At 34.7% G+C, this 14,570-nt stretch overlaps 1 protein-coding gene across 10 annotated transcripts in view; it reads right to left on the reverse strand.

Annotated features, from left to right (window-relative positions):
* The window catches only part of DMD (dystrophin), a 2,157,177-nt gene that overhangs the window by 719,165 nt on the left and 1,423,442 nt on the right, over positions 1-14,570 (reverse strand). For all 10 annotated transcript variants that reach the window (XM_077988314.1, XM_077988313.1, XM_028842274.2 and 7 more), the window contains one exon: positions 10,876-10,977. In XM_077988314.1, the coding sequence (XP_077844440.1) occupies positions 10,876-10,977 (102 nt within the window). The remainder of the gene's footprint in view (positions 1-10,875; positions 10,978-14,570) is intronic.

Below are 14,570 nucleotides of genomic sequence, written 5' to 3' on the forward strand. Positions count from 1 at the left end.
GATAGATTTGGGATTGATTTAAATACTGCTGGGGGTATGCCCATCTTTCTACTCAGTAAGCATATTGCCCCTCAGAATGAGTGGATAAAGAGAGATCAAAGTTCGTTGTTTCTACCAGTTGACTTGGGTTCCACTTTCTTCTCATGGTGTAAGTATCTCAGTGATTTGAGTTTGCTTTAATATTTAAAGGTATTTATTTATCTTACAGTCTAGCTTCTAAAAGCAAATCAACCACTTCAACTGGGTCTCAACTGAAGAAACAGTGCTTTGAATTTCATGTTCCTCATATATCACTGTATCACTAAACAGAGCAAAAATTGATGTGATAACGACATCCCTGAAAATTAAGAAAAGTTAATTTACATTGGGATTTAGAATCAGAAGTCTTGAGTTTCATTCCTAATTCACTGGTTGTATGATCCTTGGAAAATCAGATGAGTCACTAAGATTTATCATCCTTGAAACATGGATATAATACTACCACGTAACTCATAGCTTTGTGAGTTAAAAACGCTGTGAACTGGAAAGCACTATAAATTTGTTGGTCAGATATTATGCACTGTTTAATGAAGCAAAACAGAAGATATTCAAGAAAAGTTTTCATTAAAATAGTTACAATAAAAATTTTTCAGTGCTTTATGAAAGGGCTAGGTTTTAGTTACCTAGAAAATAACATGTTTGTGCATGCAATTTCTCTTTTATTAATACATAAACTCTAAATAGTCTGTCCATTTGGTCAAATATTATCTTTCCCACTCTTATCTCCAGATAGGTAAATGAGGGGTTACCATAATAATGTAGAGGTGGATTTTTAAAATTAAATGGCACTCCCAATGTACCACAAATGTCTGAGGACGTTGCAATGGGTCAAAGGTTCAATAAGCTCAGAACTGTATAATTTCTAATCTTTTATAATTATTAGCAAATACTTATGAAATGACTATAGTTTTTGATTTAGCTAATCACAAAAACAATCTTGCTACTTTTCCAAGAATTTGGTGTACTGTAGAGTTGAAATGGATTATTTATATATTATGCAAGTTCTTTTTTGTTTTGCTTCATTTTGTTTTTCACTTCTCTGGCATTTGCCCATGTTTTCAATTCTCTCATCATTCAAGCTGTAAAATTCATCTGCATAACAGAAAAATGTTTGGCTGTAGTAACTAGTCAGGTGTTCATCATATAATAATCTTTAAGCAATGCTCAATAAAAATCTGTAAAAGGTAACATTTTGCTATACATGTTAATCATCTATAAGCAAATTTAAGGAAATCAAATATGTACTTAAGTCCCAACTTATTTAAATAGCAAATCAGTGGGATAATAGCTATCAAGTCCTATTCTTGACTACATCTCTATAATTTTAAAACTTTGAATATGCTAACTAAATTGCAGGTCCAAGGTTTTCTGCACAAGAGCTCCAAACTCAACAATCAGAGTGAATTCATGTTCCACCAAAATGGATAAACTTTGGGAGTACTTTTTTTGTAAATGGAAAAATTAGATTCATTATAGATGACTTTTGCAGCTGAGCATTATTCTCCATTGTATATACTTTGCTTGAAAATATTCATTAAATGTTAAGACAACTATATCAAACTATGAAATTTCTTCTTTATGAAGAACAGGAATTAGTTACAAGAAAAAGTGATTTCTGAATATAACTTTCCTTTTAAAATTTAAAATGGATAAATATTTAAGGTGATAGATACAGCAATCACTCTGATTTGATCTTTATATATTATATGCTCGTATCAAAATATCACTTGTGGTAAAAGGACAGAAAAGGATATTCCACGCAAATAGGAACCAAAAGCAAGCAGGAATAGCTTTATATCAGACAAAACAGGCTTTAAAGCAACGATAGTAAACAAAAGATAAAGAAAGACATTGTATAATGATAAAAGGATTAGTTCCACAAGAAGATATTTACTACAATACTCAATTTATATGCATCCAACACTGGTGCTCTTAGCTTTATAAAACAATAGTACTAGACCTAAGAAATGAGATAGACAACAACGCAATAATAGTGGGGGACTTCAATACTCCACTTACAGCACTAGACAGGTCATTGAAAGAAAAACTCAACAAAGAAACAATGGACTTAAATTATGCCCTAGAACAAATGGACTTAACAGATATCTGCAGAACATTCTTCCCAACAATTGCAGAATATACATTCTTATCAGCGGATGAAACATTCTCCAAGACAGGTCATACAAGAGGCCACAAAAAAGTCTTAATAAACTTAGGAAAATCAAAATCATATCAAGTATCTTCTCAGACCACAGTGGAATAAAACTAAAAATCAACTCCAAAAGGAAAAATCTACACAAACACATGGAAATTAAGCTCTTGAATGATTTTGGGGTTAACAATGAAATTGAGATGGAAATTAAAATATTTTTTGAAATGAATAGTGACACAATTTATTACAACCTCTGAGATACAGCAAAAACAGTGCTAGGAGGAAAGCTCATAGTGTTAAATACCTACATCAAAAATTCTGAAAGAGCACAAATTGACAACCTAATGTCACATTTCAAGGAACTAGAGAAACAAGAACAAACTAAACTCAAGGCCAGCGGAAGAAAAGAAATAACAAAGATCAAAGCAGAACTAAATGAAGTTGAAACAAAAAAATACAAAATATAAATGAAACAAAAAGCTAGTTCTTTGAAAAGATAAACAAAATTGATAGACCATTAGCAGGATTAACCAAGGAAAGAAGAGAGAAGAGTCAAATAAGCTCAAGTAGAAATGAAACTGGAAACACTACAGCCTACATCACAAAAATACAAAAGATCATTCACTACTACTATGAACACCTTTATGCACACAAACTAGAAAATCCAGAGGAAATGGATAAATTCGTGGAAACATACAACCCTCCTAGTTTAAATCAAGAAGAAACAGAAACCCTGAACACTTCGGCTGGGCGCGGTGGCTCACGTCTGTAATCCTAGCACTTTGGGAGGCTGAGGCGGGCAGATCACGAGGTCAGGAGTTTGAGACTAGCCTGGCCGACATAGTGAAACTCCGACTCTACTAAAAATACAAAAATTAGCTGGGCGTGGTGGTGAGCACCTGTAATCTCAGCTACTTGGGAGGCTGAGGCAGGAGAATTGCTTGAAACCGGAAGGTAGAGGTTGCAGTGAGCCGAGATCGTGCCACAGCACTCCAGCCTGGGCGAAAGAGCAAAACTCAAAAAAAAAAAAAAAAAGTAACCCTGAACACATCAATAATGAGCAGCCACGTTGAATCAGTAATTTAAAAATTGCCAAATAAAAGCCCAGGACCAGATGAATTCACAGCTGAATTCTACCAGACATTCAAAGAAGAATTGGTACCAATTATACTGAAACTATTTCAAAAGATAAAGAGGGAATCCTCCCTAAATCATTCTATGAAGTCAGTATCACCCTAATACCAAAACCAGAAAAGGACGTACAAAAAAGAAAGCAGCAGCACAAAAATAGCAGCAAAATTTGCAATTGTAAGATATGGAACCAACCCAAGTGTCCATCGACCAATGAATGGATAAAGAAAATGTGGTATCTATATACCATAGAATATTACTCAGACATAAAAAGGAATTTCTTTTGCAGCAACTTGAATGGAGCTGGCGGCCATTATTCCAAGTAAAGTAACTCAGGAATGGAAAACTAAATACCGTATGTTCTCCCTCATAAGTGGGAGCTAAGCTTTGAGGATACAAAGACATACAGAGTGATATAATGGACTTTGGAGACTCTAAGTGGGGAGCTTGGGAGTGAGGTAAGGGATAAAAGACTATTTATTGGGTACAATGTATACTACTCAGGTAATGGATACATAAACAAATTTCAGAACTTGCCACTATAGAACTCATCCATGTAACCAAAAACCACCTGTACCCCCAAAACTACTGAAATTACAAAAAATAAGCAAAATATCACTTGTACCCCACATATAAATATGTACAATTATACATATATAAAATTAAATATAAAAAGTGTTTTAAGAAATTAACAGTTTCCTAAGATAGCTACAATTGTGGGTGCTTTCTTGCCTCATATTTTGGGATATTTAAAAAATATTAAATGATTTTTATGTTTTCTATCATTAAGATAAGGAAAAAAGCCTTCTAGAAATATTATTTGATGTAGAATAAGGGAAAATAATGTATTTGTTTTATACAATCATAAAAATATCATTTGTTTAAAAAAGTAAACTAGAATATAGTTTAAACTCTGAGTTTGAGATTTTCAAAATTTAAAAATATATCTTGTGTCAATGGTAGGCATGCAATTAATATCTACTGAATAAATAAAGGACTCTACCTATGGCTGTACACATACAGGCATACATTTGAATACTGTAATTGAAACATCTATGTCTCTTTGTCTGTCTTTTTAAGTGTAATTAATACAACTGAGGACAAGAGGTGAAATTCAAATCTCTAAAATGCTTCCCTAATTTCAGCATGAGCTACCGAGCATATGAGACTTTTCACTCAAATGTTTTCTCAGAAAAGAAAGTTGGCTCATATTCAAGACTACCTCTTACATCTCAATTATTTTATTCTGAACCACAATGTTGTATATTAGCCTGAAATAACCTCAAGAGATGTGATGCTTATATAAGTACTCTGACAGAATTTGCTTAATTAAAAAGGGAGGCAAAGCAAGTTGATAAATCTTGAGCAATCATTCCTAATGTATAGCTTCACAATCACTCGGAGACCATTGTAAACAAGTCTTTTAAAGAATTTGTTAAAAAGCCAAACAATTTAAAAAGCAAAAACAACATGTGAGTCTATTGAGAAAATTTTAAAAAATCACATCTGGCTGGGTGCGGTGGCTCACGCCTGTAATCCCAGCACTTTGGGAGGCCGAGGCAGCCGATCACCTGAGGTCGGGAGTTTGAGACCAGCTTGACCAATGTGGAGAAACCCCATCTCTACTAAAAATACAAAATTAGCTGGGCGTGGTGGCGCATGCCTGTAATCCCAGCTACCTGGGAGGCTGAGGCAGGAGAATCGTTTGAACCTGGGAGGTAGAGGTTGCGGTGAGCCGAGATCCTGCCACCGCACTCTAGCCTGGGCAACAAAAAAGCAAAACTCTGTCTCAAAAACAAACAAACAAACAAACAAAACTCATATCTATGAAAAATGAAAAAAACAGTTGTCCTAATATTTTGTGAATGGGTATTGAAGTTTGGGATAAAAATTTCAGTTACAGCATTGAGAACGTGAAAAATGGCCCTGCTGGTAGCTGGCAGCTGGCAGCTAGCTAGGCCATGATGGTCCCAGCTGGATGTTAAAAAACACTCATAGAAATAAACTAGGCAGACACAAGGCCACCCCATGGCCATGTTTGAAACAAGACAGAGACAAGGCCTTTCTGCTATCACAGAAATGACTCATATGAGGCATTGCTGCTCCTTTACCAATGACGTGTCTAGCCCTACTTTAATCTCATCTTCTAGATAAACACTAAGATACCTAATCACTACATTGACTCTGTTTCTTGAAAGCATCTAATCCAGAAATGGCTTCTGCTTTCTGAATTCCTCCTTAGAATCATGCAGCCAGCTGAGCTCTGTGAGAAGCTTTTTCCAACGCCCTCTTACTGACATGCCCACACTCTGTCTGAAGTGTTTTACGCTCTTGCTGCAATAAGGTAAATATTCTTAATTTGTTGATTACAGGTATATTGCTAGTAATCTTGGCCAGAGGGCTTTCAGAGTATTATGTGGGGATTCAAACAGTGCCATATTACAAATAACTTAGCAAGGTGACGAGCTCTAGAATTCTAGAATATACATACGGAGCATTTGAATGAAATTGTTTCATAAAATATAAATGTGCCAGGTATTTCTAAATGAGTGTGTTATTTTATAAAATGTAAGATTAGAAATATGGAAATGCTACTCAATTAAGAAATTGAATATAATTAGAAATTTGACAATCTCATCCATATTTCTAAATGTTTATGTTTACAAGTTGCCCAAAAATCTATTGTAATTTTTTTCTCTTCTCATTGGGAAAGTGAAGCTCTCCTTAAGTTTATGCATTGGGATTAGCATTTATTCAACCTCTTATACTCCAAGACTTTTTTTCAGTTGTAAAGCAAACTTATATTTTTTAAAAATAAAATGTTACTATGAATTTACTCATAAATTATTAAGTATTTCTAACATTGTTATCTTCTTTCTAGACGTCCTCTCCCAACTTGTTCTGGTGTTATTGGCATGGGAATTGTGCTCACTAAATGAGTCAGTCAAAATAGACTTGTTCATTTGAGGGGACAATTTTTATCTGTTATCTCTCTATTGATTTCTGTTGCTATAAGTGAAGTTACACCAGGTAAACGAGATTGTATGCATGACAGATGATTTATGAAATCCAAGTATTGTTTTAATGGTAATTATATTGATTTCGGCAACATTTTGACCAATGAAATACCATTCGACCTGCTATACTGTGAATAAGTCTTGAGATGCACATCTGTTGTGAGTAATATATTAAAGATTGTTAGGCAAAAAATAAACCCTAAGGAAGTTTTGAAAAATGTTAAGATGTTGATGTTGGCAGTAGAACAAACTCATTGGAAGGAAAAAAAAACAGCTTAATCTAGTTAATTAACAACAAAACAGCTGGGAAAATGAAACATCCCTGGTTGTGATTGACTGTAATTGAAAATGACTAATGATGCTGTCATTTGCAGCTCATATCTGAGGAAATGATGCCTGGAAGATTATAATTGCCCTCTTGACCATTTGTCTACAGCAATTATTTTGTGTTAAAGGTTGAGATGGAACCCTTTGGCCAAACACAGAAAGGTCCTCATACCTTTTTCTGTTACATTGAAAAATAATTCAAGAGCAGTAAGTAAAATTAGGTTATGTAAGTAACATTTTTTGATAATATAAAAAGTTAGCAAAGCAAACCAGCTGGCTTCATTTTATCACTTTAGAAAGTAATCAAGACATTTAAAATTCCATTAACGCTCTCAGTTCTAATACATGGCAGGTGATGTAAGCATTGAAAGTATATGAACACATTTTTAAAAGTTAACTGAAAGTGTAGTTTTCTAACTTAAGTTAAAAATGAGTATGAATACAAGAAAATGGCGCATAAATGCTTAAGTTCAAGACAGTCAAAAATACAATTTTATAATAAAAACCAAACAACAAATGGCTTATTTCTTTTGTAGTTTATATTGTTGTTACTGATAGCAGTAGTTTTTGTTGCTTTTAAACTGCTAAATGGGGTGCTATTGAGGACCTCGTTATTACTCTATGGAAAAATGGAACACATTAAAAACTATTTCATCTATGGCATTAATGTAATACATTACACCAAAACTATAACTTTAGCAAAATTTTAAACAATTTATATAACTCATATAGTCAGTCTTCAATAATTTCTGAAGTTAAGATGAAGAAATAACATACAAATAAATAAAAGTATGTGTGTAGAGGGGGAGAGAGAGAGGGAGACAGAGAGAGAAGAGAGAGAGAGAGGGAGAGAAGGAGAGAGAGAAAAAGAGAGAGAGTTGAAGTGTTAAACAAAGATGGAGAGGTATTTGATCATATGATCCTAAGATTTTTCCAGTTATTTTGCAGCAGAGATTAGTACTATATATATGTCATTAGTAGTATTATTTCATAATTTTGACCTTTTATAGGAATTCCTCAAAGAAAATAAAGAAGTTGGTTAGTCAGAGATTTCCAAAAAGAAACCAGAAATATACCATCTTTGAAAATAAAAGAAATCTTAAAGAAGTTGATGAAGTGAAGGAAAGATGCAAGAGGAAAGAAACTGAACAGGGATTAACCCAGCTTCCAATCAGAACTCAGCTTGGGAGGTGAGCGTAGGAGCTGAACAGACAGGCTGTCTGATGCAGAATGCGGAGGTGCCAATAGACAAGTCAATTTCCTAAGAAACAGAATAATTCCCTGATGTGTCTTTAATTAGAATGTCTGTAAGCAGTGGACATACTAATTATCCATTTAAATACTGGATCTTACATATACATCATGAGAGATTTTCATTTTCTTTTTAAAGAATATCATTTTCTTCATAATTATTACAGTTTCCAAATGCACCCGCCCCCAAAACAAAACAGAAACACAATTCTCTCATGAAAATGTGCTGCAGGCTACTCAGACTCGTTTCCTCTTCTATTAAGAGGTAACAAGACCTAGAGTGAAGAAGAGGCATGAGAAGTAGGACACATTTTAAATTTTGATATATGGACTCAAAGTTGAAAAAGGCTTTGTTCACTTTCTGTCAGAGCAATGGAGCGTCCTTCAGAAAAATCACTCTAACCTTTAAAAATAAATTTTTGATCCATGCAGAGATTTAAACAGCCCTCACAGCTTTCTACCTTGTATTGCTGGGTGTCATGTTCAAAACTGTGAGGTCATTTTTTGAGCCTCTAGTTGTTTCAGGCTACCACAAACCCCAGCTAATCTTCAGATGTTTCCAAGGTCATGGTCCATAGCAAAAGTTTTACATGAGTCAACTATTTTTTTACACCCCATAATTTCCAAATCGGTCTTGCATTTTTGCCCCTATCAACTTGATATCTATATCTATATCTATATATTTTGAAATGGAGTTTTGCTCGTGTAGCCCAGGCTGGAGTGCAACGGCGTGATCTCGGCTCACTGCAACTTCTGCCTCTCGGGTTCAAGCGATTCTCCTGCCTCAGCCTCCCAAGTAACTGGGATTACAGATGCCCGCCACCACAGCTGGCTCATTTTCGTATTTTTAGTAGAGAGAGGGTTTCGCCATGTTGGCCAGGCTGGTCTCGAACTCCTGACCTCAGGTGATCTGCCTGCCTTGGCCTCCCAAAGTGCTGGGATTATAGGCGTGAGCCACCATGCCCAGCCAACTTGATATGCTGATTCTTCTCCAAATCCAAGGGAAAAATGGGAAAACAGGAATAAAATTTCCCTTAAGTTCAGCTTCTCCCAATGTGCCAAATTGAGAGAAAATGGGGAAGCAGGCAAGGAGAAAAAAAAAAAAAAAAAGAAGGAAGGAAAGAATAGTGCTGTCTGCTACAAAAATGGTTTTAAGGGTGGTGAGAGAAGGAAAGCAACAGCTCCTGGTTTGTTCTTTTTATTCCAGAAAAGTAATTCTCCTTTTACATCACTAATGCATTAGCAGGAAGCAGATATGCTCAGGCATGGCAGATCCCAGTTCTTATCTCCAAGTAGCCCAGTAGTTGAGTGTGTGGGTGGAGGTGTGATAAGTTAGTATCAAGTATTTGGATTGTTTTGTACGTAATGAAAGCAAAAATTGTCTCACTGGCTTTTAATTAAGACCTCTCTCTCTCTCTTTTACAAAGGCACAAAAGTAAAAGCCAAATTACATGTACCTCTGTGATCTCTTAACAATTAGTGACAAACCTTAATTCATAGTCATACACCATAAGGCATAAAGTCTTTGAGGATCAACAAAGAGTAGACAGAAATGTACGCAATTGTCAATTTGTGCATTTCATGGCTTGCTACAATGAAAGTCACCCTGTTAACTGCTCTGGGGGCTGGCTTTCTTCAGAACATCAACAGAAACTCTGAAATTTGCTGCTTTCAGGACTTTCTCTAGCTCTTCGAATTAAATACTGAGCACATTGTTAGTTTTGTTAGTTTATGAAAAATGATTATACTGGGCTTGAACTGTATACAAATTACTTTTCTAGATTTTTGGAGTGGTTGCAATATATTCCTGAATAAATGTTTGTTGATATCCACACAGAAACCTGTGATTTTCAGTGTCTGGTGTTTGGACATTAAGCTCAGTGCAAACTTCAACTTTACCTAAGGAAAAGTCTCTTGTAAGCTGTAAGGAAAACAAACAATCTTCTAGAAATTAAGCTTGGGCCAAGTGCAAGGGAAACTATGCAGTGACCTTAGAGACAGAATCTAAGTCATGGTAATGTTGTTTGCAAGGACAAACTGGTTCTGTATAATGAGGTTATTGACCTGAACTGTTTTCAAGCAGTTTTAAACATGAGGGTGAGGTTCATTGTATCCAAGCCTGCAACATTCACTGAGAAACTAAGACTGATCAATAAACAACCACAATTACAGGATCTCAGGAACCTTCATCATAATGGGAACCATTATAATTTCGGTCAGGTACAGAGAATCAGGTAACATATTGCTAACGTGTATTTAGCACTGGTCTCTCATTTGCAAATGGAAGCCATTGATTAGCTATTTTTTGAAAACTGACCTGGCTTTCCATCTCCCTCCTTATGTAATAGCCTGTGAATAAATGTGACCTAGACTTCAACATATGGAGAAGAAAACAAAATAGAAAGCTTTATCCCAGGCCAGCTTTTTGCCAAAGAAATAAGCAATTACATGACATTTCACTAAAAATTCTTGACCCAATGAAATACTGAAGCCTCAATGCCGATTTTCCTCTTTTATAAGAAAGAGCAACAAAGGAAAGAAAGGTCACAGACCATATTGTGATTCTTTACAGCTGTTGGAGACAGACACTATGATGCAGTAGCTTGATTTGAATTAAACCAAACAATATGAAAAGCATCAAGGCTGGCAAGCAAAGCAATAAAGCCCCAAAGAATTTAATCTACCTTGAAGGTGGGACTACTTTTGTATTGATGGCAGCACACCAGGACAGAAATGAGTTCTTTAATGCAATGACTCGTTAACAGCCTTAAGATCACAATATATAAATAGGATATGCTGATCAAAAAGACAGCTTTGCCTCTGCTATTACAGTATGGCCAGTATTTCCTTACAAGTTATTTCATTGATTATAAATAGTCCACGTCAATGGCAAATGTACAACAGGGGAAGCATAACCCATTATGAGGTAATGGATATAGCTAAAGGTTGCTTCATTACCTTCACTGGCTGAGTGGCTGGTTTTTCCTTGTAAAAATGCTGCCCTTTAGACAAAATCCCTTCCACATCCGGTTGTTTAGCTTGAACTGCGATTTCAGTTTCCTGGGGAAAAGAACCCATAGAGTGCAGATTAACTTCACAGTTAGCAATAAAATTACTAAATTTAAATATACCCTTGGAGACACCACATGTATTGCAGATCAATTTCTGCTGGGTACATAAGGGCACAAAAATGTAGCTTTTGATGCAGAGAAAAGAAACAGAGATGTGAAACAAAGTAAAGTTAAAAAAATTCATCCAATATCTTCTTGAATTATATAATAATACTCACAGAGAAACACAGGCGTTAACTTTCTACTTTTCAAAAAAGTAAAATGCAATAATGACAGTACAATTAACATAACTTATATGAATAGACACTAGTTTTAGCTTTAATAATCTCAATAATCCTAATGTTCATATGACTTTATACACTTACTGTTTTACAAAATTCTGTTTGGAGTATTGGATATAAATTTTGTTTTGAAATAAATATCAAACAATTATTTCTACATCACTGTCAAAATTATTTTCTTTCCAAAGGGTAAACACTTAAAGTACAGTATCAAAGCTTATTATTTATTAATGAGTCAAATAGGCCTTTCGAAGAATGATTTTTTTTTTGTATTATTTGCTTTTCTTCAGTCTGGAGAAGGCTGAAGCATGACAAAAAAAATCCTTTAGGTATATGAATATAAGCATTTTGTTACTATCTGCTGCCTAGCTCTCTTGACAAGAGGACAAAAGAAATGTGCAGAAATTGAAGCTGACGGAAGTGAAGTTAAATATTACAGAAGACTTTTTGGATGGAACACTTGTTAAACACTAGGATAGAGCATCAATTAATCAATGTCGGGCATCAGTCAGGGCCTGGACAATCTTCCCCAGAGAGCAGCTCCTGATTAACCCACATCTCTCTTCCTCCCTCTCCTATCCCGGAGCCTCCCAGCACTGCTGTGTGTAAGCGTCTTATGCCACTGTTTCCTTTGTATACTGTGTTTGTACCTGTTCCCTCTCAGTTCATCAGTAGGAAATCCCAAATTACTATAATCTCAAACTGCCCAGTGTGTTGTCTTGCAACTTATGGGTGCTCAGCACATGCTCTTGAGATAGACTATTTTTCTCCAGTTCTTATTATAATAAATACCAGCGGCAAACAGGCACTTTGGTCAAAATTGTATATAACTAACTTCATGTATTAATGGTTATGTATGCAAATTTCAGTTCCTTTATAACAGGAGTTTAACTACTTTACATGTAGAACTACTAATTGATAGTCTTACTGCCCCTTGCCAAGAAAACACATTGTTCCCTGAAAATGCAGCACCCGGAATGACTGTATGTCTTTGCTAGAGGTAGAAATAGCTCTGATCTCAGATCAGAAAATCTAGTTTTACTTACTGAATTCTGAATAGGTCCCCAGCCACTATAAATTCACCCTTGAATACCCCATTTGTAAAAAAAAACATTTTGGTGTAGTAAATGGTTATATGGTCTCAAAATACTTTAAGAGAAAATAAAATATATTATTCTAAGGAAGTAGACAAAAGAGCGTATCTTCCCCAAGGTAAAAATGATTTAAGAAAAGGAAAAAAAGTAACTGAATTTTCAACCTATACATTTATCATTTATGTATACCGTAAAGTACCAAGCCAAATCCATGTACAATGTCTAAATTACACATTTGAAATTATATATGCATTACACATATAAACTGATGAGTTAACTTAAAGCACTGTCACCACCATTCGTTTTGTATGTGTTTCTCTTAAGACAAACCACTATTTTCTATTTATTCACTGACAGCTGGGACTTTTCTTGTGATATTTATTGATATTGCTAATTACTGGTAATAGACAATGTTTTCTGATTAGCTTCACCATAGCTGTAGACTATATTATTGATGATAGCATAGTTACCATTTGTATAATGAGTACTGTTTCCCTTCCCCAACCCTGATTCAAACAGATTGCCAATTTACAGATAAGAAAATGAATCAAGGGTGGATGGGATAGTAGTGATGGTAGTGACAATGATGTGAATAGCTTGCCCACAACCTCGTGGGATGTAGAACAGTTAATATTCAAACACGGCTAGGTCTGAATCCAAAGTTTATGCTATTGGCAGTAGTAACAGCTACTTCTTCGTATCCTACAACAACTTAATAACATAGCTAAATGACTTGATCAAATTATGTGATTTCTAAGCATTAAGAATTTTACTTTCACCATCTGAATCTGACATTATCACATATGCTGAAAAACATGTCCTACCTCTCTGATAATAGAGAATCACTATGGGTCAGAGGGAGACACGCAACTTAATGCAACAGTAGTCATTCCCATTCATTGGAATTTTTGAAAAATGATAGCAAAGACTATTGTTTCCACTGCCAACCTACAGTCTTATTTAAACTGTTCCAATTCCTTTGCTTCCTCCTTCAAAACACATCACAATTAGTCAAACTATGTGTATATGTATAGTGTTGACCATTCCTAAAGAATTATCCTCTATAAGAGTAAGGCCTATAACTACCTTGTTCACTCACATCCCTGGAAGTGCCTAACACATAGTAGGTGCTAAACAAAAAATTATTGAATGGGCAAATAAATACTGTTGCAACTTTGAGCCTATGGGAATTGAGTTAGAGTGTGTATTACTAGAGACATTTGTTCATGCAGACAGTTGAAAGGTTCATGGCACAGATTATTTTCTTTCTAAATAATCTGCTAGAGTTAAATACAGAGTCTACTTTTCTACTTTTGGATTTCCTTTAGCGATTTTTTGGGAAATTTTACATCTTCACATTATTGATTACAACAATGTCTCAGAAAACCCATTTCTATGATAAATTAAAATGGGATTATTTTATACTTAATCCTTTCATTGACTTCCTTTAAACTAAAATTCCATTTATTCCATATTTTTCTTCTCAGCTGAATTTGGATAATTTAATCTCTATCTAGCAAACCAAGGGAAAATCATAAATACAAATGTTTTAGCATTTATATTATTTAGCATGAATATTTTACATAACCAACATCTGAATGTGGGACCGCTAATCAGACACTTTATAACTATTGCACTTGAAGCATAGTAAACATTTATTAGTTTTCATTTGTAATTTCAGTAGAAGAGTAAACTTGGAAGGGCTGGAGGATCATACTTCCTATACAAAACTAAAAACTTCTATGAGTATTAAAACCTGTGCTGTCCTAGCATGGAAAAGCTCATCTTTCCTTTCAAACACTCCCACTTCACTTTTCTTTTTCACTCATCGAACACAGGAAGTCAATATTCTCCTCAGATTCCCTTAAATTTAACGTGTCCCTCTGTCCCCCAATACATATAATTTGTATTTGATACACTTCATGCAACTTTTGCTTTTCATAGTATTTATATGTTAAAACCTTTTGCACTGAACACCAAACTTCATATATTATTCCAACTTTTAAAAAAGATTTATATTTCTAAAAATGGAGTATGTATTCAAAAGATAGCTGCTGCATCATCTATTCAATATATTTATCAAATGATTTGGAGGGCCCACCATAAAGACTGGGATACAGCACTAGAAACTTTTCAATTTACAATATGAATATATGTGTGTGATATACATGTATATACATATATATGTGTATTAGGTATGACATATA

This window comes from Macaca mulatta, chromosome X (genome assembly GCF_049350105.2).
Source record: "Macaca mulatta isolate MMU2019108-1 chromosome X, T2T-MMU8v2.0, whole genome shotgun sequence".
Classification (NCBI taxonomy): domain Eukaryota; kingdom Metazoa; phylum Chordata; class Mammalia; order Primates; family Cercopithecidae; genus Macaca; species Macaca mulatta.